Source organism: Buteo buteo, chromosome 9, assembly GCF_964188355.1.
Source record: "Buteo buteo chromosome 9, bButBut1.hap1.1, whole genome shotgun sequence".
In the NCBI taxonomy this organism is placed as follows: domain Eukaryota; kingdom Metazoa; phylum Chordata; class Aves; order Accipitriformes; family Accipitridae; genus Buteo; species Buteo buteo.
The window spans coordinates 35,105,946-35,133,440 of NC_134179.1; the positions used below are offsets into that span (position 1 = coordinate 35,105,946).

At 39.4% G+C, this 27,495-nt stretch overlaps 1 protein-coding gene across 3 annotated transcripts in view; it reads left to right on the plus strand.

The window, feature by feature from the left end:
* EPM2A (EPM2A glucan phosphatase, laforin) overlaps positions 1-27,495 on the plus strand; it is a 54,156-nt gene that overhangs the window by 24,226 nt on the left and 2,435 nt on the right. For 2 of the 3 annotated variants that reach the window (XM_075036042.1, XM_075036043.1), the window contains exons 2-3: positions 1,523-1,697; positions 26,498-26,739. In XM_075036042.1, coding sequence (XP_074892143.1) covers positions 1,523-1,697; positions 26,498-26,739 — 417 coding nt within the window. The remainder of the gene's footprint in view (positions 1-1,522; positions 1,698-26,497; positions 26,740-27,495) is intronic. The other variant, XM_075036041.1, reaches the window with a different exon arrangement.

Consider the following 27,495-nt stretch of genomic DNA (forward strand, 5'->3'; position numbering starts at 1 on the left):
ATAAAATGTGCTGCATGTCATCTGGAAATAAGGAGATTGTTTGAGCTTTAGTATTAAATGTTAGTCTTATTCTCTAATCATTGCATTAATACATCTCCCAAAATTCTCTTGCTCTAGCAAATTTACCTAAATGTGGTGCTTGGAAGCTGGTCATGCATTTACGTGCAGTGTGAAATTTTAAGATATTCCTTTGGGTGTAATTTTACTCAGAAATGTTCTAACATCATTAATATTGTATAAGTGTAACAGGCTTACATTAAAAGCAAGCCACAGACTAGGTCACTTCTAATCTGCACAATAATTCCTACATGGCAATTAGTATTACAGTAAGTATGTAAAAATTGGGGGGGGGGGAGAATATGCATGTACAGAATTTTTGGAAGCTAGATAACCTTTTCATTGATGACACGACTCGGTTCAATTCAAGTTGCTTACTCTGGCATGGTATTAAAAATTGGTTTTCTGTACTAAAGCTCACACTACTGCTGTAAGAGAAGAAGAAGGGGTAATGGATATTAGATAGTGGAAACCATAAGAAAATATTCTCACTTTAGACAGGGCCGTTTTAGGTAATTGTGATCACTCACCATTGCAGATGCGACCATCTCTCTCTCTCTGGGTCACTTTGGGCAACTTTTACTGTGTATGAACAGACTCTGTAAGCAGGACATGTACATCTGAAGAGTACGAAGTGATTGTTTATCGGCTAGCAAACGTAAAAGACAGGATTTAATGAGCTCCTAGGCTAGGTGCCAGCGTGCGTCCTGTCCCACGCAGGAGACCTGAAGGGTCTTTGCTGGCCAGGGGGCTGTGAGTGAGGTGGAGGAGGACCCCCGGCCACTTCTCCCTGAAACACGTCTTCCTTGCTGCCAGGTTGCTGTCTGCAACCTGCTTGCTTTTCTTCTTCGGGATTTGATGCCTTTCCGCGTTGGTGGTTTTTCCTCTTGAATCCTTAAGGTGGTAACAAATCCAGTGTCACCAGTCCTACCTTTGTTTGCAATTTTAGGTTTTACCTTTCTGTTCTTGCATGGCTGTACTCTGTGCTTTCTCCAGGGTCTTTCTTGTAGCTCAGCAATTTCGTTAGAAGTAAGCCGGAGGCAAGGCGACGCTGCTGTGCTGTGTCAGAGCTACACCTTGGGCTGCAGCAAGCCGGACCCCCCAGAGGGAGGTCACACAGCAGAAACGTTGGATGCCGAGGTCACATATTATCAGGCGCCAAATGAGGAACTTAATTATTCTTGAAATTTTAAGTGCCACAGTTGATGATTTGGGAGTGTTATACAGCTTTAATGGTTTTTTTTTTTGCAATAATTTGCAAAAATTTATTTTAATGCTGAACATTTGCTTTGTGGCAGTGCTTCTGAAACAACTATTTCAGGTGTTAATAATGTGTTATGAGAAATGTGGTTTGAACCACAGCAAACACCACTGCTGGCCTTAAATACTCAGTTCACGTCTCCTGCAAATCTTTCGGAAGATTTTCCAGATGCACAGCCTGCAATTGTCCTTTCTTCTGTTCTAGGTAATGGGCCCCATCATGATCGAAGTTGTGTTTACAACCAGAGCAACATAGTAGATGGAGTTTACTGTCTCCCAATAGCACACTGGATTGAAGTCTCTGGACATACTGATGAGATGAAACATACAACTGACTTCTATTTTAATATTGCAGGACATCAAGCTATCCATTACTCCAGGTAAAAGAAAAGTGCAGGGCTTGGCTGGTGTCAAGTATTCAAATGGAAAATCTGTACTGACATAATGTCAGCAAACTTTGAATTTGAAGTGGTGAATGGTAGTATGGATGTAACAGTAAAGTTTAACAAAGATTCAATGCCTCTTTGCAATTAAATGTCACTTTTGGCAATGAAAAGGAGAGATTCGGAGTTCAAGGATACTTGCAGCCTGTACAGGTGTGTTAAGCTGCATCATATCTGAAAATGACTAGTGGTAATTTATGGATACATTTATGAGGAACTGTCATTTTCAAATGCTTGTCCAAATACACATGTAAACATGCATGTAATATGTAATGTGTTTGGTTTGGGATTATTTTGCTGACAAACATGTCCTGGGAAACAAAAAGAATATATTCCAGCACCAGAACTTTAGGGTGTTGCGTTATCGTTCATGTGCGGCAGCAACTGCAATTAGTGACAGCTGTTATAGATGACTTCTGCTTCTGTGAATGCATTTAAAAAAAATACTAAAACTTAGAGAAGTCTTAAAATGTTTGTAATTCTGTGCTGTTCACTTGAGTCCAGCGACTCACCAGTGAAGCATCCTGGCCTGAATTAGGAGACAATGAAGCTTAAAGAGAAGAGGGGTATCTGCCCTTTAGGGCTGCAGATAAAGCACAGGCTCCATTTAGAGCAGCAGCCTTAGCACTCGTGGTTAACACAGTGGCACTGAGGAATTTGGGGACCATTTGTAACTTTTTTCCACATCTCCAGTCATGGATGTGGCAGCAAGTGTGTTGATTGATAGTGGTTGCGTGAATGCTGGCAGCCCTGATATGCCACGTGCAGCTGGTGTTGGTTATGGAGCAGTTAGTGATCCCAAAGGGATATGTATTTTTTGAAGAAATTAAACCACCTCCTACTTTCATTAGGTCTTAGCATTGCTTTGTGTGAATTTCTCCAGACTACCGTTTCAGCGATGCCAACCTCACCGTCTTGCCTCCTCTTTCTACTCTTCTGTCTCCACCCTCCCACAGGGGAGGAAGCAGAATTGTCTTTTTCTTGTCAGAGTTGCAGTGTATGAGGTGAAGATTTCCTTCTGTTGCTATCTTTTGGAATAGCACGGATTCATAAACGCTGTTAGGCATATGTACACATTCGTGTGGCTTGGTACCTTTTTCCTGAGACCCCCTCAAGCTGTATAATATGCCTGACAGACTATACTGTTATCTGTATCTTAAGCATCTGTATCCAGCGTCCTATCAAGGAAAAGATCTTGTTTATTCCAAAGCACAGACTTGTCAATCCCAAATAATCTTTGCTTGGCAGAGGAAGTTTGTGAGAAAGAAGAACAGCTGTCAGAAAGCGAATATCTAAGTACCAAAGACTAACTTATCTTCCTTTCCAGAGGCAGCAGTGATCCATTTAATGCTGCCTTATCTGCGTGACTATGTGTTTCCAAGATTAGGTAAAAAGCTGCAGATTCCCCTAAAGAATATTTGAAGAAAATTTTCTGAGTTGTGTAGTCTTTTCCAGAGGACAATCTCCTTCTCTGTTGCCCTCTCACACACACATACCTTCATTGCAAGGCAACCTTATATGTACATCTTCAGTAATTCTTATCTCATTTCTTTGAGCTATTTTAAGTGAGCGTACCCCATAACAGTCCTGTTGCATAATTATTTTTAATACTTTGAAGATATGCAGCCTTAAATGACTTTTTAATTATTAACAGTTGGGAGCGGATTCACCATTCTGCTGGTTATAACAAAGCAGCCCAAAAATACTGGCTGATTAAGATTTTGGGTTTTGGCAGAGCAGCTGAAGTGAGCTGATGAAAATGCCTTTATTTTGTAATGGATTTATTGATTCAGAAGAGTACTAGGGAGATTAATATCACCAAAAAGAAAAAAAAACCAACAAAACCAACAACAAAAAAACAGAAGCAAAGAGCCAGTCCCTCTGCCTGTAGGGTTAAAAGCTCAGTGTATGGTCGGATCATAGTTATCCAGCTAAGGTTCCTTTTTTGCACACTGTAACGGAGGCAGCACTGCTGCGGGGAGCTTTATGAGCACAAATTCCACGTCCTGTCACCAGCTGTAGGTTCTTTACAGAACGGCAGCGGCTGGAGAGAAGTGATTTATCAATGAAAACTTCCGACATGAGCCCCTTCCCTGTGTTTATCTCTGTCAAAATGGCCTCCCACGTGAGCCCTGGGACTGATTTTACTTGTCCTTTGTTTAATCACAACAATTAGAAACAGTTGCTCTGAGCTTCGTTACCACCTTGCTTCTTCATAAAACATGTGCCTCAACTTTAAAGGTGCTGCAGGAGGGTCAGAAGAGCCTGCTTCCTGCTGCTGCCAAAAATCGGTCTGAATAATACTGAGGCTGATGGCAATGCTCTGAGGAATCAGATTTTTCTTATTCAGTATAGATGTGTTTGCTCATAAATCAGTGAATTTATGTTTAAACTCATATTTAGAGAACTCACATTGTGTTGGTCATTCAGGTTGGAGAGTATGTGATGTGTTTTTTAAGCACAGCAGGATTGGAATTAATTTTTTTTTTTTTTGAGTGTGAACTAGAGCTTGCCTGCAGCTACAGAGTCATGACTGATACCTCTGTGGTGTTAGTGTTCGCTTGTTTTGGACGAGTAATGACACATATCACTGAAATCTGATTCAGGAGAAAATAACAGTCCCTTTCTCTTTCATGTTAGATATTACTGCAATAAGATGCCTTCAAATTGCAGAAGAGTTAGGACACTTGGGACCCTGTAATTTTCAAAAGCAAATTAGAGTTATTGTAATTTTTCTGGGAGAAGATTACTTCAGAAAATTTGTAAATCTGGGGCGTGTTAGCTCCGTTTCAGTTCCGTCTGTGAAAGGTGGAACTTCCTAATTCACAGCTGTTATATGCCTTATTTACATAAACCCCTCTGCAATTCTCAGAAGAAAGGCATTGCATAAGAGTGAGACAGGGAGTGACAGCTGAAATTACAAAATCCTTAAGTAATATGTTGGAGACAATGATGCTTGATGGCAGTATTAGGTGCTATGGGAATGAGTATCACCAAGAGGAAAAGCTATCTAGTTACAGTTTTCTATTTTCAGACTAATTTTAGGTTCCCAAATCCACCCCTGCCAAATAGTGAGTTCCCATAGTTTTTGCCTACTCATTCGAATATGACGTATGACCACCACCTCTTCATTTTAGGACATTTACTTTGATGCCATCTATGGTGTCTAATTTTTACTAATGTGCACTTCAAATTTACTGTCTTCATAACTGTAATTTTATTCATTGTGTGTGCTTTTTGTAGGTCATATCTCCTAAATCTGATGAAGAAAAATATCTTTTACATACTTTGCATGCTTTTGCAAAGCTTTGCATTGTCCTGGTTTCAGCTGGGATAGAGTTAACTGTCTTCCTAGTAGCTGGTGCAGTGCTATGTTTTGAGTTCAGTATGTGAAGAATGTTGATAACACTGATGTTTGCAGTTGTTGCTCAGTAGTGTTTAGACTATAGTCAAGGATTTTTCAGCTTCTCATGCCCAGCCAGGGCACCTGACCCAAACTGGCCAACGGTGTATTCCATACCATGGGATGTCCCATCTAGTTTAGGAACTGGGAAGGGGGGGGCAGGGAATCGCCGCTCGGGGACTGGCTGGGTGTCGGTCGGCGGGTGGTGAGCAATTGCCCTGCGCATCATTTGTACATTTCAATCCTTTTATTACTACTGTTGTCATTTTATTAGTGTTATCATTATCATTATTAGTTTCTTCTTTTCTGTTCTATTAAACCGTTCTTATCTCAACCCAGGAGTTTTACTTCTTTTCCTGATTTTCTCCCCCATCCCACTGGGTGGGGGGGGAAGTGGGTGAGCGGCTGCGTGGTGTTTAGTTGCTGGCTGGGGTTAAACCACGACATGCATGTAAAAGGCAGCTAAACTGGATCCTGTAAATTAATTCCTCAGACAATGACAGCTAATCTGTGACTGAAATATTGTTATGGCTGCTAAACATTTTACAGGAAAATGCCCAGTCAGTTTAAAATGTAAAAGAATGTATTGGAGGAGTCACTACATGAGAGTAGCCGTGGGTCCTGACAACAATTTTTTGGGGTACAGTTTTTATGGTAGCTTTTTTGCACTTTAATATTAAGGCCATTAAATATTAATATTGCATGTTTGTGGAGCAAGTGGGATGTTCCTGTGACTGGATATAATCCAAGAAATTGTGAAGTTGACGAACGAACGTGTTGCTATCATCAGTGTTTATGTCCCTAATGTTTTCTGTAAGACAGAATAAATCAAAAGAAAAGAAACCCTTGTGCTTGGAAATACTATTTTTGTTCATTTGTTTCTTGATGGTTGCAAATTAAACTTAATTTATGCCGTAGTCAATACAAATGCTTTGTAGCTTCTTGGCAAGACAGTTTCCTTCAACACTGCTGTAGTAATGTAGGTTATAACCTAAGGTAAGTGTTAAGTGGGAATGATCGGGAGAGTCACATAAAATGTGTGCTCCGGATTTGTGCTAAAATATTAAGGTAGATAGGTGAGTGGATGAGTAATGATCCAGGGCAAAATCCAGATGCTTCTTGTTTACCTTCTGGAGGCACTAAAGCAGTATTCTGCTGCTGAGCACTGAGTTTCCTTTTGTCTGTAGTAATTGTCCTGTGAAGAAAATAAGCGTTTACTTGATTGATATGCATCTTTAATTGGGGTGGAAGACAAGAAGCTGGTTGAATACATTTTTGCGTGAGGATCGCTGGAGAAGGGAAATAATGTAACTTCTGTTAACTTGTTTGGGTCATATGAGGCACAGTAACTGCTATTTGAATGTTAGAACACCGCTGGGATTGATGAATGTAAAGATATACTTAAAGACATCTGCGGTAGGACTCAGCTTGAGATTAAGACCACTATATTTGTATGTCTATAAAGAGCAATTCAACTCACTGGTGACTAGATGTCTACTTTAGAGTGAACTGAAGAATTGAATTGGTCTCTAAACTCCACTGACGCTGCTGCTGAGATCTCTATTGATTTGTAATGAGACATTAAACATCCTGTCTGGTTACTTGAATGTTGATGTCTGGTGTCACTGGAGATGCTCTAAAGTCTCCTGCCTGGCCTCCAGCTGCTGCACTACAGGAGCGTGGTTTCTTACAGCTCCTTGGCCATATCTGTGAGCCCCATCCAGATGTTCCAGATGCTACAGGATGTCTCCTATGTCAGTGGGAAGCTGTCCTTAGGCAATGCATTGAGCATTGCTGTGCCTAGAGACACCCATTTGTAGGTAAGCAGGGCTAGGTGTCTTCATCTTGATCTTGTATCCCATCCCTAGCCTGTATTAATCAATAATGTCCATCTCGGTTCAGCAGGAAGTCAGAATTACCTTTGAATTATGCAACTGGAAAAAAATGCAAGAGAGAGCGCTTTTATTTATTTTTACTCTTTAAGTTCTCTTCTGACTTATTGGTTTTAATTCATTCGCAAAATAAAATACCTTTCTGTTTTGAGTGTAATTCTGAAGTAATTTTTTTATTACTGAATTATAAAAAAAGCTTTAAAGAGGAATCTGTCACAAAAACCCCCTAGAGTGCAGCGAACTATGCTACTGTGGTAGAAAGCCGAACTGATACTTTTATGCCTATGTTATGAATTAAGAGAAGTGATGATGTCTACAGAGATTACCATAATTAACATTAAAAGCTGAGAGCTAGCTGTCCCCTATGCCTAAAGAATGAATACTTGTGGTATTAGAGAAAAGAATACAAAATAATAAGCTCTGGAACAAAAGTCTTCAATTGTATTCTAGTAAAATAATCCTGATTAAAAATACTTAATAGGAGTTTGGCCTTTGATTTCAGTACTTTGGGGTCTAACTGTAAAGTTATCTGACCATTTTATACATTAAATAATGAAAATATTCTAAGCCACATTTTGTGATGTGTTTATCCCATAAACTAGGACATTTGACCACTCATTTGAATATTGTTTTATTATACTAAGCTATAGTCTTAAACTAGTCTAAGTTAGAACCATTGTTTACTTACCAATGGGAATCATCTTTTATGGAATGATTTAAAGATTAATTCTTTGTTTTGCCCCTTGTGTATCTTCATTTATTTTTCTATATCACCCTCAACTGAACCTGTGAAATGCTTTTGCTAGTCTCTGCTGTGAAGAAAATGGGTTTCAAATCCGCATAAGAAGTGACTTGTAAGCAATTTTTTATTTAAGTTCTTGAAAATTAAGAGCGAGTGTGAGGAAGTAAAAGCAAGAGTGAGAAGACAAACAAATTATGAGGTCAGAATTTTATCAGTTTTTAAAGCCCTTATTTGTTTACATTTATTTCATTTGGATGTATCTCTGTGTTGGGTAACAAATACATTTTTCTTCCACGTTTGTTGCCCATCCAAACAAAAAGTTTCTCCTTTCATGAACTCCCCACACTGTGCCCTCCCTAAAAAATGGCTTAAAAACTTGAAAACTGATTCTGCTTTTCTAAGTTTTGTGATTTTTGCATGGGCAGGATGGCACCTGGCTGGGATAACCTCAGCCAGGCTATCGGAGAGTTAGCTACAAATCCCAGTCCCATGAAGTGTGAACAGAAATACAGTCAGGATGTGCCAGCAGTGCAGCCACAAACCATGGTACCCGTGTAATGCTGGGGATGAGCTGGGTCACGGGACCTCACTTTTCAGTCATTTTGGTTTTCTGAGTATTAGCAAATAGCTGTTGTCAGCACAGCTCCAGTTCCCTCGCCGTGACCTACCACCTCGAAAGGGGCTTGAAATGGGAACTCCTGGACGTCAGCTACTCATTTCTAATCGCATTTCTTGTGAGTGCCATAGTAACAAGCAAAATCTGGCATGAGAATGGGTGATGTAAATCTTGCCAGAAGAAAAAAATCACAGAGCTTTTAGGTTAAAGATTTTTGCATGGCTATCATCAGTGTTTGAAGTCCCAGTATTACTTCTACCTACAGTGACTGGTCTGTTAAATCTGATGAATGGCTACTAGCCAGCATGCTGCCGGGTTTGTTGCATACTGTAGTGGCTGAGAGACACAAAATACTGTCTATGTTGGGATGACACTGTTGAAGTAATGGCTGCTGAATGGTATATTATCTCTGTAAATACGATAAAATTGGGGGAGGGGATGATTTTTGCAGCAAGTGGGACTGAAAACTAGCAAACTTGTGAACTATTAATACTTTTATGTCAGCGATTTTTCAAATGGCAGGCATTGATATTCACCAGCTTTTCTGAGTGTTTTCTCTTTCTATAAAGCCACAAGATATGTTGTCAGCATTATTGATAAATTAATATTTTTTAACAGTTTATATATATAGTCTAAACAGCATAACAGTTTAAGTGATCTAATGTGGAATTTTACATTGCCTTAGGTTATAGAGCGATTAGAATAATTCTTGATAGCCAATAAGGGCAAATCACATTGATATGTGGATTTCACTTTTGATGAAAACCAAACTATTTCTAATGAAACACAGAATATTTTCACAGTTCAGAAATTACTGAATCCCCCAGAGTAATGCCTAGCACTCACCTGTACTAGAAAGAAATGTCTTCCATGGCACCTTCACTACATCTTGTTTCCCTTTGTTATACTCCTCAGGAAGGAAAGCAGGGTTGTGAAGTTCTTTCTGTTCCTTATCCCTGCAAAGAAAAAGGAAATCTTTTGGATGTTACACATTTGGAAAAGTGTGTGTGTGGGGGGTGTTCCCCTAATCACAGCCTGAATCATACTCAGATGTAACATCAAGGCCCTTCAAACTGCCCTGTGGCTCAGCTGAGGAAGAACCAGTTGGTGTCCCTAAATTTTGATGGCTAGGGCAGTGGTATGGATATGCAATAGCTTCCTGATAGTATTGCTAAAAGTCCTGAGCAGTAATGGCCCCGAGGAAAAAAGAGAGCTTTTGCAGCAACAAAGCTCTTAATGGACTTCCATCTCAGAAGCTACTGTAATTTCATCTGTTGTGGGGCTGGGCTGGGCTCTATGGACCATCAGCGTGTGCGTGGCAGCAGGAAGAGGAATGGGACCACAGCAGGAGTCTTGGTGCTTGTAACACCACATTGGCACAAAACTCTGCAGGGCGGCACTTATTAGAGGTGTCGTTCCTCTGGAAACCAAATAATTTATATGTGTAAATTATACACATGAAGTACATTGAGCATGGCTCAATGTGCTTCTAGTCAGCTCAGTGAATCTGGCAAATTTAAAAAATTCTTGAGAATAATTTTAAAAACCTGGTAGGATGTGCATAGCTGAGTTGGACTGAGTGTTGTGAGACAGCAGAGGGAGAGAAAGCTGCAAAGACTGGCTGCTGCTTCTGGCTTTCATTCACATACCAGGAGCTTGTGGCTTGCAAGGTGCTTTAGAAGAAAACTTGAAATGAAGGTTCAGCAAAAAAGACCTAGTAATTTAAGCAAGTAATTTCTAAACAAGGAGCGGGCAACAGGACTCAACAAGCTAAAAGGGAGCTTTGTGTGCTGTCTGCATAGTCTTGTGAGTTTTAGCTGGGCTTTCTCCTGAATTTTTCTTTACCATTCTGCCATTCATATGTGGCATTTGGAATAGGCGTTTGATTGACATTTATTTAGAGGGGTGGTTGTTCAGGAATGAGTATTTCATTAATAAAATGGCAGCAAGAAGAGACTGGCTGTTGACGGCAAGATGAACAGCTTTCATCAGCTGGCTGGTAATGGGGAGTATTTGCTTAAAACCACTGTTGCTCTTTAAAATGGATCTTTTCATAGGTGTGGCACTGCGCCAAATGATTTCCTTACTTCTTAAGAAAAACTTACAGTTCTGTGTCATTCTGGGAGCAAAAACCAGAGGAAGACCGGGAACCCGCCATGGAAAAACCTTGAGGACTAAACATACTTATTTGTTCTGTTTTTCTCTGTGGGATATAACAGACAAATGTTGCTAGTCTAGTAAATACAAATTTTTTGTGGGGTATCACTGTTAGGGAGCAAAAACTATTGTTGCTTCTAATTTCTCTTTCTGTTCTACTCTGCCTCCCTGTCCCTTGTCTGTATTTCTTCTGGAGGTCTTCAGCCATTTTTCCTGCCTCTTTACTCTTTAACATTCAGGCATCAGCGAGAGAGTAAAGTTCTGTCTCTATTGGAAAGCAATTTGCCGCTGTTGCCGGCTGTGAACAAAATTGACTGAGATTGTGAAATCCCAGGCAATTTAGCTCACAGCTGGGATGACGGGGAAGAGGCAGCATCACTCTTTCACCAAAGATGGTGTTCCAGTTGTCTCGCAGGTATTTATTTCTTCTTAGCTTTTACGTGCATTTATTAGGTGCCCTGTAATCACTGGCATTTCTTAATATAGTTTACCTAAAGGTAGCAGAAGCTCTTTTTCAAGAGCAGAGATTGTGTACTCAACCTTATTGCTATTTAATTTACCAGGAGGGAGCGAATTTAGATATTTGGTTGCTATCAGAAGAACTTCACTAAGAGAACTCCATAATTTATAACAGGTGAAACCATTGAACCAGGGACTTGTGTTTGCAGCGTAGCCCCCCTCTGCCTACCCTTCCCATTGGTTTTTGCAGGCACAACTCCTAGGGCAGGTTAGCCCAGCCAGCCTGCAGCTGACTCTTACAGGAAAAAAACCCCTCAAAACAAGGGAATTTTCTGTCCCCAAATGTGAAAGGTGACACCATCAGATAGTTTATTACTACCAGCTGGTTTGGTGTTTGCTTGCTCAGTGTATACTGTATTTCTGCAACAGGTAACCTGTAAGTCAGAAAAATCTGAAATAAACAACTGCATAATTGTTTCAACTGAAATGAAATGGGAAAAATGTAAAAGGTACTTCATTAAAAACAGTAGCAAGCTGAAACTATTGTTATGACTTCTACCTCTATCTTCAATAATTTTTATAAATGCTGAGAGATATAAATGCAAGTTTTCATGCTTAAATGCTCTAGATATTTACAAGATAATTTTCAAAAAGCTCCTTCATATAAAAATATGGAGAGTCCTATTTAAAGGATAAAAAATGATTTATTAGAAAGGCAACTTGAATGTAGCTCTAGTTTCTTTGAAGTTTGTCTCAGAAACATAAGTATTTTATTTCCCAAGAGTAAATAGAGATTATCAAATTGCTGCTGTATTTTCGCATATATAATTTTCTCTCTGCAAGAAAAAACAAAAAACAAAGAAATGAACTGCATTTGTCTTTCCAGGGAACATATTAAGAGGCTGAACTGAAAATCTCTTGTTCCCTCCGTTAATGCTTGTAGTTTGGGAAATTTAATTTCAGGGAGTCAGGTACATAATCCCTGCTGTTGTTCAGAAGTTTAATGTATGTCTTCTTGTGAAGTATGATATAAATGGAGTCAAATGTCATAGACATTGCCAAGTTTAAGAAATAAGAATTTCCTCTTTATTGGTTCAATAGACACCATGGTTTGTAAGTTTAAATGAAATGTCTTTTCTTTGATGTGAAAAACCTAGTAATAGAAAAGATGATTTTAAGCATGCAAGAAGAGGAAAAAGTGGAAATATGCATTTCAGTTTTAATACAGAGACAAGAGAATGTAGAATATAGATAAAATCAATAATGAAGTAGAAGCTTCCCCTTTCCTTTCCCCTTTCCTTTCCCCTTTCCTTTCCCCTTTCCTTTCCCCTTTCCTTTCCCCTTTCCTTTCCCCTTTCCTTTCCCCTTTCCTTTCCCCTTTCCTTTCCCCTTTCCTTTCCCCTTTCCTTTCCCCTTTCCTTTCCCCTTTCCTTTCCCCTTTCCTTTCCCCTTTCCTTTCCCCTTTCCTTTCCCCTTTCCTTTCCCCTTTCCTTTCCCCTTTCCTTTCCCCTTTCCTTTCCCCTTTCCTTTCCCCTTTCCTTTCCCCTTTCCTTTCCCCTTTCCTTTCCCCTTTCCTTTCCCCTTTCCTTTCCCCTTTCCTTTCCCCTTTCCTTTCCCCTTTCCTTTCCCCTTTCCTTTCCCCTTTCCTTTCCCCTTTCCTTTCCCCTTTCCTTTCCCCTTTCCTTTCCCCTTTCCTTTCCCCTTTCCTTTCCCCTTTCCTTTCCCCTTTCCTTTCCCCTTTCCTTTCCCCTTTCCTTTCCCCTTTCCTTTCCCCTTTCCTTTCCCCTTTCCTTTCCCCTTTCCTTTCCCCTTTCCTTTCCCCTTTCCTTTCCCCTTTCCTTTCCCCTTTCCTTTCCCCTTTCCTTTCCCCTTTCCTTTCCCCTTTCCTTTCCCCTTTCCTTTCCCCTTTCCTTTCCCCTTTCCTTTCCCCTTTCCTTTCCCCTTTCCTTTCCCCTTTCCTTTCCTTCCATCTACCTACCTACCTACAATTTAAAGTAATTGTGTGAAGAGCAGGAGGAATAGGATGGTAGCATTCATGCAGAAAGTCCAGTCATCAGCCATGGGCCCGCAGCAAGACTCTCCATGGCTCTGTCTTCCAGTTCAGGGGCGGGATGCTAGGCGCTACTATATATGTGTGGATGTTGGTGGGCTTCTAGAGCTTTTGTTTTTTAATTATTTTTTTAGTTTATCTAGCTTCTCCAGTACTGCCTTTTCAAAACTCTTCAGAACAGCTATACCCAGTGCTTTCACTTTCCCAAGGTGAAGATCTGATAAGGAGGATATGCAGCTTCCCTAATAAAATAATTTCTTTAGTGTTCCTTCTTTCTGCAGTCCAGCTGCCAGCTTGAAGGGTTGCAGACCATTCCCAAACACAGCATTAACTACAGCTTTCACTGCAAACAACTGAATTGCTCAGCTTCCTGTAATACTGAGTTGCTTCGATCTGGTGAGATGAAAGGAGGAAAAAGCTTCTCAAATATATTTGCAGGCTGGGTAATGAGGCTATCCAGTATGAGTAATGCTTTACAAATTTACAAAGTCAAGCTTCAGCCGAGAATGTAAACACATTTACATAAACTTTAGTAACAGTAGATCACTTTAATATATTTGTTCAAATGCCTGCAATTTCAATTTCCAAGCAGGTGGAATGATATTGCTAGGAAAAGAAAGAAATCTGAAAAAAAAGCAGTTTAAAAAAACATAGACAACCCTTGGTAATTCTTGTCAATCTTTGGGCTCCAATAAAACCTGCAGCATTGCTCGTTCATAGAATTTAAGTCAAATGATTTTTTTCCCTTTTGACATCTAAGACGTCTTCAAGAGATCCCACTATGCTTTGCAGTTTTGTGTTAAGACGACTTATACAGGTCCTCCTGGGGCCTCTCAGTAGCTCCATTACAGTCTCAGCCTCAACCTTTGAGGTTGGCAACTCATCCACCAGGGTTATTAATTTTGTGTTTATAGTCTAGGAACCAGGTATTTTAGCTAAAATGAAGTTTTCTGACAATTTTATTATGGTAGCACCATGCAGCTGTTGTCCCTTTGATTTGACTTTGTTGTGGGAACACGTTATTTTAGATATTTATGTAACTGACTGTGGTGATGCATTGGTTCAGTTTTTCTCAATATTTCTAAAATGATGTTCCCCAGCCTGTGATACTTTAGAATGTGTCTGTCCCTCTTTACAATTACGATAAATGAACTGATGCGGGTTTAGAAATTCTGGATAAATATCTTGACTGGAATGAACACAGATACAGAGCCCATCAAGCCCTTTGTATTTGGATGGTACCGCTCGGGACGGATGCGCTGCTTCCTCTGACTGTTGCGGTTCTGAGGGGATTCCAGCATTTTGTACGTGTGCGTAAGCTGCCGTGTGGATCACAAGGCCACCTTGCAATAAACTGTGCTTTGCAATAATGTAGTTTTCATGACTATGTGCTTGTTTCTGAAGCATTGGAAAGCATTTCCATTGGATCTGAAACGCGGCATTTTGAAAAGTGGATTTATCTTTCATTATTTTTGTAGTCTAGATTTCTACACAGCTGCTAATCAGTAAGCTCTGAAAGAAGACACTTCTCAGGCATTAACTTAAAGTTCATCTGTAGCGGTTTAAGTCAATTTTGTTAAGATGCTTTACCTTAAAGGTGCCAGCGGTGGCATCATTCCCTTTGCTAAGCATTAATGTTAGAAATTCTCATTCCTAATGCCAAGATATTCATGGCTCATTACGATCTGGCTTAGTTTAGCAGCCTGTTGTTCTTGTGTTTCCGAGTATTTGTTCTAATTTGAAACAAATGGGAATGTTGGCAACCTAACGGAGACATATGTAGGAAGTAACCATTGGCAACCATGGTTGCATGAGACAAGATTCTATAATTGGAGCATTTAAGTATTAATCCTCACAAGCCGATGGAGGAGTCCTTTCCAGGTTGTTCAGTACAAGCCTTGGAACCTGATTCTCTTCTCAGGCTGTATTTTTTGTAATTGGCACATAGTTTGCTTCAGATAATGTTTATACAAATGAAAGTACGAGAAGAGTCATTCCCTACAAAGGCAAATCCTGCTTTCTGCTGCATGCAGTGTGTTCCTTAGGCCTCAGTAGAAACCTTGCAGGTATGTTTGGAAATAAGATCTGACTAAATCCTATAAGGCTAGATCTGGACAGCCTGTCCCACAAGGTATTGGTGTGCTTATGAATGATTACTCTCGTACCTTCACAGTAGAAATACATAGTGAAATATGACATAAGATATTTCACTTTGAATACAGGGAGGATAAAATTTTATCTTCCACAATTTAGTTCTGGCCATGTACATAAAGTCTTGTGTGACCGAGTTATTTTAGATCATATCTAGAGTAGAGATAAAATAGATTATAAAAAATGTGTAAGATATAAATTCATTGGCTTTAAGCTTTTTAATGGAGTGAGGTGAATGAGAGGGGAGAAGAGTTTGGTGTGGGGTTTTTTTCCCCTGTATAGATCCAAATGTACTGCAAGCTTAAAGAGAGCAATTCCTTGAATTTATTGGAACATGCACACTTATCCTAGAGACAAAATTAGGTAAATTTGATCTGCTGTTGTGTTAGAAGAACAAAGATGGTTTACAATCCCTTTTGCACTTCCACTTCCCAAGGCGGGGGCAAGTCTAAAACATGTTCTAATCCTGGCATGGAAGAGATCAGCTGTACCAGGCTGGTTTATCTCATCTATCAGTAATTGACCTTTGTGGTAATGGTGCAATCCCCATTAATGGGGATACACTGCCTCTTTTGTATTGCCTTCTTCACAGGAACTTTGTAGTCAGGAAATATCCCACAAAAAGAATCCCCAAGGTTTCTTGTTAGGAGAACTTTACATCCTCTTTGTATCACAGGAGGAATGGGAATAGCAAATTTGATTTTGCAAACCTATTTAAAATACAAAATGATGTAACATTCCTTTTTTGTTTCCGTGTCAGGGGTTCCTAGATATGCCTTTATCACACAAACCTATTTAAAATACAAAATGATGTAACATTCTTTTTTTGTTTCTGTGTCAGGGGTTCCTAGATATGCCTTCATCACAAACTGAGGAAAAGCAGAGATACGTGAGCTAACTTGGAATGAATGAGGGCATTTTCCACAGGCTGTGTAGCTTTTATGATGCTGGAGTTGGAGCAAAATAAATTGGCTTGCAAGGAACTCCGTGCTACCATAGCTTGACTACTTCTGGTGTCTGAGATAGACACCATAGTTAAATGAAGGCTGGGAAAGAGGATATATTACTATTTGTAAAAGACATTCAGGAATTAGTACAAAAGAGGAAGAAGAATTATTGAAATTGAACCTGCTTTAAGATCAAATGGATATGAATTGCTTCTGAATGAATTTAGAATGTAAATTAGAACAAGGTTTCTGACATCAGAGGAATGATGTCTGAATCTGGAATGACCTTTCAAATAGGGCAGGGAGGACAAGGAACCTAAATTATTTCAAGGTGAAGCTTGATAAATTAGTATAGGTAGTGATCCCAGAGATGAAAATTAAAGTTTATGATTATAGTATCATAGATCATTGGCTCAAAGAGACCTCAAAAAGCATCCTGTCCATTTCCTTGCTGTAACTTAGTCTCAATTACATTTAAATCATTCTAGGTTTATCCAGCCTGATCTTAAATATGATCTCATCTCAGTGATGAGACTCTACAGCCCTGTTACTCTTCCATTCAATTACCTCACTATTTCCACCATTAAAAAGCTTTCCTAATCTCAATTTAAGTCTCCCTAGCACAATTTAAGTTCATTTCTTGTCCTCTCCACAGCAGACTTGGAGAACAAATTAGTATCCTGCCCCTTTATAGCCATCTCGTATATGCTTGGAAACTCCTATTCTTTTTCCCAGAATTACGGAGTGGCTGAGGTTGGAACTTCATATTTTCATTTTGATATTAACCTTGGTTCTTTCAGTCTTTTCTCTGAAAACTCATCTTCTAGATCTCTGATTGTTCTGGTACTCTCTGCTGGGCTCTCCAGGTGTTTCTCTTCCTTCTTCCCATTCCTCCTGATGATGGTCTACCAGTACTGAATACAACAGAAGGATTATTTTGTGATTCTCAGCCATAGTGCTACTGCTTATTTATCCAAGCATTATTGTCATTTTTACAGCATAGGATGTGGTTTACTTCCCAGTTGTCTAGGTGTTTTCATCAAATACGTTCCCTGCTGTGGCAGGGTATTGGATTAGAAATGCCCTTGATCTCTGCAGCTGTCCATATGAGATGTTTTTGTGAGTTTCTTCTAATAAAGCTCTTATGCTCCTTGTAAGGGAATGTTTGAGATCACTATGGAAGGGGAAAATGGGCCATAAACAGAAAGCGTTGTGGATCCATCTAGACGAAACTTCTCTTACGTGACTGACTTTAATTCTACTCATGTGGATCCTTCTTATTCTGCATCCCTTGTGCACTCAAAGCAAGGACAATCCCTAAAGCAGACATCGCCTACAGGCCTCCCCAGGGTCAGAATCCACCAGAAGGTTATGAATGAGGAGGAGAGCTGTGGTGTGCTTAGGGATTAGCATGATTGCTCCTTGTCTCATAACCTGAAGAGTGCATCATAACACCTGCTGTAAATGCAGATTGATGGGTGAAGGGGGGACAACCAAGCCCTTTTGTGCCATCAAGCTGATGCTATGGAAATCTCCTTCTAAGACAGCAGAAGCGGAGGGCACTGTAATACTGGAACTGCTTTGTAGCTGAATGTCTGGGTAACCTTATATTTCAGTTACTGGTTTGATGTTATTCTTACCTGTTTTCATTTTAGCTCATTGTCAGCTTGAGGTCAAATCTTAATGGCTTATTTGCTCTGCATATCAGCAAATGAGGTAGTTTGATGCCACATTCATGCATAAATTTGAGAACATGGAATAAATAAGATACTATTAAGCATAACACTCAGAATTCAAGGGCTTGAGAAACTTCGCATATTGCTAAGCTGACAAAGTGTTGTTCTAAAGTGATAAAAGCAGGTGTTTCTTTTTAGTTGCCAAGTCTGCTCCCATGTGAGAGGCTAGATAAGTAGTCCAAATTACATCTAAGAAGGAAATTTGCCAGAGCTTAATTACTTTTCATCACAGTGCCAAATAAGTAGAAGAAGAAAAAAAACCACCTTGGAACTACATTGGAGTCTATTTAATTCTCCTCATTTAAAGCCCTGAGGTAAAATTCTTAACTTCACAATAAACTGCACTCTTTCAGTGGTAAAGCAGAACAAATTTATAAGCAATGACTTGTGCTCCTTCTACACTTCACAGTTAGGTAAAAGCAATTTTTTGTTCAAAAATATAAGTAGTTTTTACAAGGTCTGCAGCCTTGTTGTTTCAGTAGGATATAGTTTTATCATTAATCAACACTTTTCTCTGATGACTTCTGCTAAGGTTATGGCTATTTATTTAATCTTTATTGATAAAAGTGATCTTATTAAGCCTGGCTATTAGATCTTGGTGTTCTGTGAGTTAGACCATAGTATCATCAAACCTTGCTCTCCTACTCTGGCCCTTTGTGCTTGTCTGCGTGCTGGGCAATTGAGTGTATCAGACTGTGTTCAGTCAATCCTACTTAAGTCAAGCCTCTCATCACAAAGCCTCCATCAGCTTGTCTTCTGCAAGGAGACTTTATCAGTAAGTCAGCAGGAGAAGAGATTAAGACCACAGCCATTTACCCACGTGCCCTGTGCAATGAAATGTCAGTGTCGTAACCCCTCCATTCTACATTATTATTTCATTGGCAAGGAGGCATTTTGCTGAGAGATCTCTCTGTCCTTCATTTAAAGAGAATGTAATGAAACCAGAATTCTTGTACAAGACCAATCCAGGGACTCTGCTGTTTTGATATCTGCTTATGTTGTCAGTATTTTGGAGGAAGATGCAAGAATAAAAAACATCTGCTATTTTTCTCATCTCTTGGTAGTTGCTTTATAGGTGAAACTATGTGGAAGTTGAGATTCTTTACCTGTTTTATGTAGATAGACCCAGTTGATTTCCCCCTCCCATATATTTTATCTTTAAGCAGTCATCCAACTCCCTCTTAAAAATGCTCAATTCATAGTCTGCCCTCATATGAAAGTATTTTCACAAGAAATAGCTAGTATCTACTGTATTTGGAATGTTTTCATTTTACTGTATCTTTTTTGATACAATAAAATAGTTAATAGAAAGTTCAAAGTTTGAGTGCACAGAACGGGATCATTGATTTTTAGAGGGTTACTATAAATTTTCTGTTATTTTCAGTTCACTTTTTTGTACAGACTAATATTACCACTTTGACCTCTCTATAAAGCAACACTTTCACCAAGCATTACCGCAAGCATGTACTGTTTCCCTTTCTAATTTATTATAGTCAGCTTAAAACCCAGTGATGTGTGTGAGTGGCTGAGATTATTTATTCTAAGATGTATTACTGAGATGCATTCATCAACTGTGAATCTCATCTGCTCCTTTGCTACATATTCATTTAGTTTTATTTGATACCACTGGCAGTTGTAACTAATAAAATCTTTAATTCTGTTTGGGGCAGATTTTACTTTCTCCTTGAGTAGGCTTGTCTCCTGTGAGAGATCTTAACTTGAAAACAGAGTTCCATGTTGAATATAGGTCAACAGTGTCATGCTGTAAAAAGGACAGTCAGGGAACTATAAAGAGGGATATAGGCTTTGAGGCACAAGAAGTAACTAATCTTCAGTTCTTCTCAGAAACGGTAAGATCTCTTTCCAGCACTGGGCATAACATCTTAAGAAAGATGTTGACCAGCTGGAGAGTCCAAAGGCAAACAAGAATAATCAGATGCTTTGAATATATGACAAGCAATGTGTGTGTGTGTGTGTGTGTGTGTGTGTGTGAAGAATACAAGGCTGTGGGGGTGTGCGTTAGTTATTTTCAGATAGTTAAAAGGATTTTGCGGAGTGGAAGGGAATAATCTGTTCTTTGTGTCCATTATGGACACAAGAAGATGTCACTGTGACCTGTGACTGCACTAGTCATATTGGACATTAGGAAAATATTTCTGAAGGTGAGGATAGTCATCAGTGTGCTTTCTACATATCAAGCAATATTTGAAAGTGTTCAGATCTTCCACTGGAGAGCAGAATTTGGTCATTTGAAAATCTTTCTCTGTAAACGCATTTCAGGACATTAGATAGCAATCTAAGTCATGTTTCTAGGTTGCTCTGACAAAGGTACAGGAACGTCATCTGATTTCTAGCAAGTGCTCTTAGTATTTTCACTGTCACAGGTTCAGGAGAAAAGAACAAGGAAGGCCCAGAAGAGAGATGTCTAGTTTGGTACTTCAGGGAAGGCATGCATGTACCTAAGAATAAGCTGCTATATATTGTTAAAAGGATGCCGGTGGCAAAAGAAGGAGCACATACAGGATGATAGTTCTGGGTCATCATAATTCAGTGGTATCACCATTTAAAGTGATGTGCCTTGTCACAAGGCAGAGGGTAGAGAAAAGACAAAAGAGCATCTCAGCTACAGCTGGTAGGATTTCCTATATTCTCATTTTGAATATGCCCAAAGCAATACTTTTGGAAATCTCTTTTGTGTCAAACGAGAGAAAGAGAGGCAGGAGTTTTCTGCTGCCATCCCTCTGTCTCCCTTTATTTCTCATCAGACATTTGGTCTTCGAAGTAGTTTAAATTTGGTTAAAAGTAGAAAGTTTCAATGCAAGCCTTTGGTTCAGACAGATCGTTTTCCATTAAAAATCCACTTTATAAAAAAATTCTGAACCAGTTCCTGCTCCAGTGCCATCAGGTGAGGAAATGGGAATGTGCTATAATTGGAACCAGTCTCCAGTAGTTACAGTGCTGCAAAAAAACATTTCTAACTGAGTTGTACTTCAGGCCTACAATCCCCTTGGGCTGCTTGCTTGTAGTGGTGTCAGGGTAATAGCACTACATCAGTACAAAAAACACTTCGTATGCATATAAGCATCATAAAATGCTGGGGGTAAATAGATTGAATTATATATGTTGCTCTTCTGGGAATGGAGGATAAATATTGCTGCAAGTTACACATAGCTGCAGTTGCATGCTACACCTTTAGGAAATAGAATCACAGCATCATAGAATAGTTTGGGTTGGAAGGGACCTTTAAAGCTCATCTAGTCCAACCCCCCTGCAATGAGCAGGGACATCTTCAGTTAGATCAGGTTGCTCAAAGCCCCGTCCAGCCTGACCTTGAATGTTTCCAGGGATGGGGCATCTACCATCTCTCTGTACCTGTGCCAGTGTTTCACCACCCTCATCATAAAGGGACACAGCTGATTTAATCATTATTTTGTTTGTCATTTCAGCTAAATTGGTCTGTCTTGTTATATGTATAAATTAGCACTTAACCTTGCTGTCATCAGATGCTTAGCAGGATCTAAGGAAGACTGGTGCAGACAACTGAAGTGAATTACAAGCTTCAACAGCAGGCTACATCTTAACCTGGTGCTGAAGGATGAATCAATCCATCACTTTTCATTTAAAATAATGCACTGGACCTTGGTCAAAAATATTACTGATATAAACAAATGGCACGGTTGATGGATCACTCTGTTGCCAATAACCAATGAAAAATACCTGAGTATTTTCCCTTAGTTTGGCAAAGTCCTCTTTCTTGATTAAAGCTGGCAACTATAGGGATAAAAGGACATCTGAAATATTGTACCTGATAGAAGTTCTGATGAAACGTGTTCCCCAAAGGCTTGAATCCTACCCTTTTCTGCAAGAACTGTGACTCCTCAGAAGGGTTGACTGATTTTAGGAGAGATTGTAAGATGCCTGTTCCTAGTACACTGATGATTGAACAGATGTGGAAACAGTACCTGAGTCATCCCAGCTTACAGCTCAGCATTTTAAAGAAATTTAAATTTGTTGCCCGTTTCCCATTATCAACAAAAGTAACACAGGAGCTGCCTAAGAAGCAGGGTAGACATCTGGAGGAGGAGCTGACCACCCGAGGCAGTAACCTGGTATTTTCCCCAAGGGCAAGTCACCCTCCCTGTGAATCAGATCCCTACAGCTACAGTTGCTGGGTTGGGTTTGTACTGTCTGTGGAGGTCTAAGACTGAAACGTACAGTGCATCACGCTTTGGGAACATTTCCTCTAGCCTGAAAATTACAATCTGCACCAATAAAAACAAAAGTACCAGAATGCTAATCTTTCATTGCCTCAGACTCATTTGCTCCTTAAAGATGGGAAGACTATTTGCATATGCATTGATTAAATGGAATGCGTTTGTTGTTTCAGATGCATTCATAGTGAATTGTTATAATTTAATCTAGGCTGTGCAGGGTCCTGGGGGGAAGCAACCAAGTGCAATATATATCTGCATCATTAAAAATAATTTAAGTGTGATGACAGCTGGAAAATAACCATACAAGTGATTTCAGGGTGTTCCATATTTATTCCCTGGTAATGATAAATCGTTGTTGATTTTCTCAGTTTACAAGTGAAACGGCAGGTTTTTAACACATCAGCCTTCAGTCTGGGCTCGTAAATCAAGTAAACTGAGCAGACACCTGCCTAACATTTAGTCCTTGTTACCACAAATTCAAGCTTCTCACATTCATTCATTCATTTAATCCCCCAAAGTCCCCTTAAGCTAGATAAACATTATCTCCATATTACTAATGGAGAACTGAAGCATAGGGTGCGTGGAAAGTAACTTTGCAGAAAGTAGCTTTAAAGGGCTTTTAGACAATCTACAAGTCTTAATCTCAGAAGTTAGCTGAATATTTTTCATGTTACTCTAGGTGATTTCTTCATTGATAAACTGCCTCTGACTGAATCGACCATGTCTTCTGGGACCAAGCATGGTTTACTGACCTTAGTAACACAGGGAGTTAACATGTGCAATGAAAAAGTGCCATTTTTATCTTAAAGCAGAATTCTAAGTATAATTTTGTTAGAACACCATCCTGTTGTGATATTTGGCGAATATGACAGGGGTTAATGGCTGGAAAGATTATAGGTTTATTGATCACACATAATCCCTAAATGTTTTTTGAACTGTATTTAGGCATCACTTAAGCTGCTGCTGGAAAACAACCCCATGTGAGCTGGAAGGCAGCAGCTGTCAGAGAGCTGAGAGCACTATTACATGACAGTTGAGAGGGGGAAAGTAAAAGACGTCTCTTTCTCATGCCAAACAGTCTTGTGGCTAAAATCTAGCTACCTACTGAGGTACAGTGGCAATTTAAAGAAGAAAGGCCACACTGGAAAAGGAAAACTAAAAGTCACATTATTAAGGAAAGAGATGTAAAAATGAAATTACCACATTCCTGCTTTGTTTAATATGTACATTTCCCTGGTCCTCAGCATAATTAAGCCCTCAGTAGGGCTATCAAAAACCAATATATAAAATACAGCTGCTAAACTCGCCATCAGTTTCTGTACTCGCATGTGCACTGACCCTTTCATTCTTTCCTTCTGATGTAAGACAAAGTCAAGGTATGAACCAGATAAAGGCAAATGGAAATATAGGTACTATGCAGTAGAATTATCCCAGAACTTTGATGTAAATTGGCCAATAAGACAGCTCTGCAGTAGTGTTTTCTGCATGGAGTGTTTTCCCGGTAAAAGAGTGGTTAAGCCTTGTCTGGCAAGACCAAGACATTACAGTTATTTGGAGGTGGGTAAATAAGGGGCTTGAAGACCAAGGTCAAGGCTGCAGCTTGATCCTCTCAAAGGCTAAAATCTAGGACCTGATTAGAAAAATAGTTCACAAGAATTGGCTGTCCTAAATATGTTGGTTTGGTCATTCTCTGAATGCCACCACTAGTTTGGTTAATTACAGGGAAAGACAGTGATAAAAACTTGGTAAACCCATCCAATTGTTCTGTAAATGCAATTATTATTGTGCAATACAGGAGGTCTTTTCATGGACAAGACCCTTTAGGCTACAAGAACAAAATAAACAAGTGATGTATATCCCAGTGGTCTTGTAGATAGCGCAGCTGTGATGTTTGCCCACTAAATAATCATTGGGGAAAAAATTATAAAGTATTGATTTCTCTGTAAGCAAGAGGACTACCCAGAGTTTTATTTACCTCAGGAACTCTTCAGTCATTCCTGATTCAATCAAATGCTAGAAAACACAGTTTTGCTCTGCTGTCAAGGTAACTTATTGTATTAGATGTTTCCCAAAATATCGAGAGAATTACATGTGCATGAGTCTCCAGGAAAGCTCATGAAGGAAGGATGCTAATGTTCTTGTTCTTGAAAGAATATCCTCATGCTGTCACAAGGTATTAGTGATATTGCCCCTTTTCTTTTCCGACTATGGAGTTTTGTGGGTATTGCTCATCTCCAGCCATTCATCAGCATCTGTTAGGGCACTTTCTCTTACATTCGCCGCCTTGAAGTGCTGTAATCATTGCAGCGGATTCCTGTGGCAGAAGTCTGACAGCGGCCACCCTTTCAGGTTAGGATGGGGTTTGCTGTGGGGCTGGCACATGGGAAGTGGGGCAGTGAAGCAATTGTTGCCATGGACCTTTGCAAACCCCTCTGGCCAGTGGGAATGCTCGAGCTGGTTGTGCTGGATTTTGGGTAGTTTTGAGAAGCTCCCTTCCTGTAGCACTATGTGGGATTGTGCCTTGAACATAATGGTAATACACAATTGTTGCACTTTATTACATTTCCTTCAGGTTGCTGTGGAAGCCAGTGTTGACCAAGGATTGATATTTCTTAATATATGAACTGAATTCAATTTGTAGCTTAAGAAATCCAGAGCCTGTGTATTAGAACTTCTTTCTTTCCATGTCTTCTCTCCTTTATAAGGTAGCATTCAGGAGTGTGAGAAAAGTGCCAAAGGTGTGAATCTTAATTTCTGAAATTTTGGGTTAAACTTGCTTGCTGCTTAGGAACAAATGCATTCTCTACTAGCAGTGGGAAATACTCTCACCGCAGTCTAGACCAGAACATGGATGTGAAATATCAGCTAAATCAAATGTCTTCAAACAATCTCATGGTTGAAATGGCTATTTGCTATGGAACACATTTGTCTAAAGTGGACTCAGTTACCGTATACTGAGATCAAGCGTGTTGTCTCACTGAAACAGGGGTTGTTAAGGCCAAAGACTCTGTTTGTGTGGCTGGTATGTAACTCACTGTGGATGCAGCTGAAATACAGGAGACAATAATAGAAAGTGGGTCCTGGATTTGAATTTTTCTCTTTGACAATCTTTCAGTAATAACATAGCAGGATTTAATCACTGTCAATTACAGGTCTTAATTAAACACTAGTAAGTACTTATTACTGTGATAGTGGAATAGAAATAGCTACCTGATGGTTTAAGGGCTGTTTATAGGAGTAACTGCTCCTGAATAAACATAAAACTTTTTTTATTTGTCTCTGAGATTAAAATTGGAAAAAAACATAAGAAATGCATGGCAGACATTTTGGGTTTGAGGATCTTGCTTTTGCCGTAGAGTGGCTTCATTTTTTTTCAGTTAATAATTTTTGCAGTTGTTTGTTCAACTGCAGGGATATTTTGTGTAGTTTGTGGATTGCATATTCAAAATAGAAGTTTATGCAAACAAAAAAAAAAAATCAAAGTAGATCACTAATAATTTGTGCATGTAAATAATCCATTGTAGATACCATCAGTTTAATTGCATGTGCAGATTAAAATATTGTAATTTGAAAACAAACTTCTTAATATTCAGTTTATATTTATGTCAAAATCTGTTGAGACATACAATAGTTTTATGATAATTAACAATGTGACGACCATAGAAGTCTTAAAGTTTGATTTAGATAAGTACCAGAAATATGGTTGTTTATCCATCTTACACATATCGCTCGAGTTTTCTTCCAAAATTTCTGGTTCTTCGCGCCTTGAGGGAAGCTAGACATGTATTGTAATTCTGCATTTGGTTCTCACTAGATTCCACAAGAGCAGAGAAAAATGAGAAGAAAATCACTCATTCATTTTTGAGTTTCCTTACAGAAGGGTAGTTTAAGTTGGGGTTTTTTTTCTGTCTACTTTCCTCATTATAGTGGTAGCTACAAAGCTGGAAGAGTTATATGTGTTTGACTTATTACTAAGTAATTCAGATCTGGATCATGTGAATCTTTTAGATCTGGGTTTTTTTGTGCAAATTGCTTCAGAGTTGTCTTATTCTAATCTGTGATGTTAGTAAGCTTCTACTGCAAGCTTAATGATGGATGCCTTGGAGACCTGTGCTACTAATTATGCTGTGAATTTTTTCTTAGACTGTCTGCTCTTTGCAGTAGGTTAGGAACTTGATCCCCAGCATCAAAAATTACCAACTCAACTGTAATGAAATAAGAAGCTGCTTACTGCGTGACATGAAAAGGCTGCGCTTAGCAGTGTTCGTGTGATGGTGCTAAGCCGGTTGGAGCTGGAACACCACTGAACTTGGCAGTTTCCGTGTTAAGATATTTTAATCAATTCCACTGCAATGTTTTCTCAATGCTAGAATTCTGCCAAACATCTGGCTAGGAAGTTGCCCTCGGCAGCTGGAGCATGTAACCGTGAAGCTGAAGCACGAGCTGGGTGTTACGGCTGTGATGAACTTCCAGACCGAATGGGACATTGTTCAGAATTCCTGGGGCTGCAACCGCTACCCAGAACCCATGAGCCCCGAAATCCTCATGAAACTGTATAAAGAGGAAGGTCTTGCCTATGTCTGGATGCCAACCCCAGACATGAGCACTGAAGGTAATGCTCAGGCCGCTCTTGCAGTACATTAATAGTAACAAACTGTTTGAGTTACTAATCTGTCACTTTTGTAACTGGTTTTTCTTTTTTTTCTGTGTAAATTTTGCGTAAAAATATAGCTAACACACAAGGTATAATTTCTCTGTGTGTTGTCTCTAACAAATTATTCACATTTTCTTGTAGGCAGAGAGGCCATCTAAAGTACTTTGTGTCTGGCAGTACATGTGTATTTGAGTTTAAAGCCGTCCGACATCGATAACTGCTTGACTGTTTTTGCTTTCAGCTTGAATTCAGCCTGCATAATGAAAATATGCTGTGTAGGTGGAAGACTGCAAGCTTGCACAGCAGGACAGCTTGCCCTCCTTGCTGGTTAAAAATGGAGAGGCAGTGCTGTATGTCTGCCTCTGCTATTCCCTTCCCCCAAGAAACAGTTTTTCTTTAACTATAGTATCCCAGTCTGATGAATCTCCATAGAGTCATTTATATAATTATTTGTAATTAATTTAGAATACCCATGGCACCTGCTGTTGTAGCATATATTATTATTTTAATTCCTCCGTTGCAATGCTCAGTTCAAAATCTTGTTTCCAACCAGTGGGTTAGAAAGTGTGCATGTTTTCAAGTGAGTAGCCTACCAGCAGAAGAGAGTGCTTTCAATAGAGTGAAATACTGCTGCCACAAAGAGAGAACTGTCATATCAGTAATAGGACATCGGGGAAGACAGGAGACCTTAAAAAAGGGATTTGAAAGGGCTTA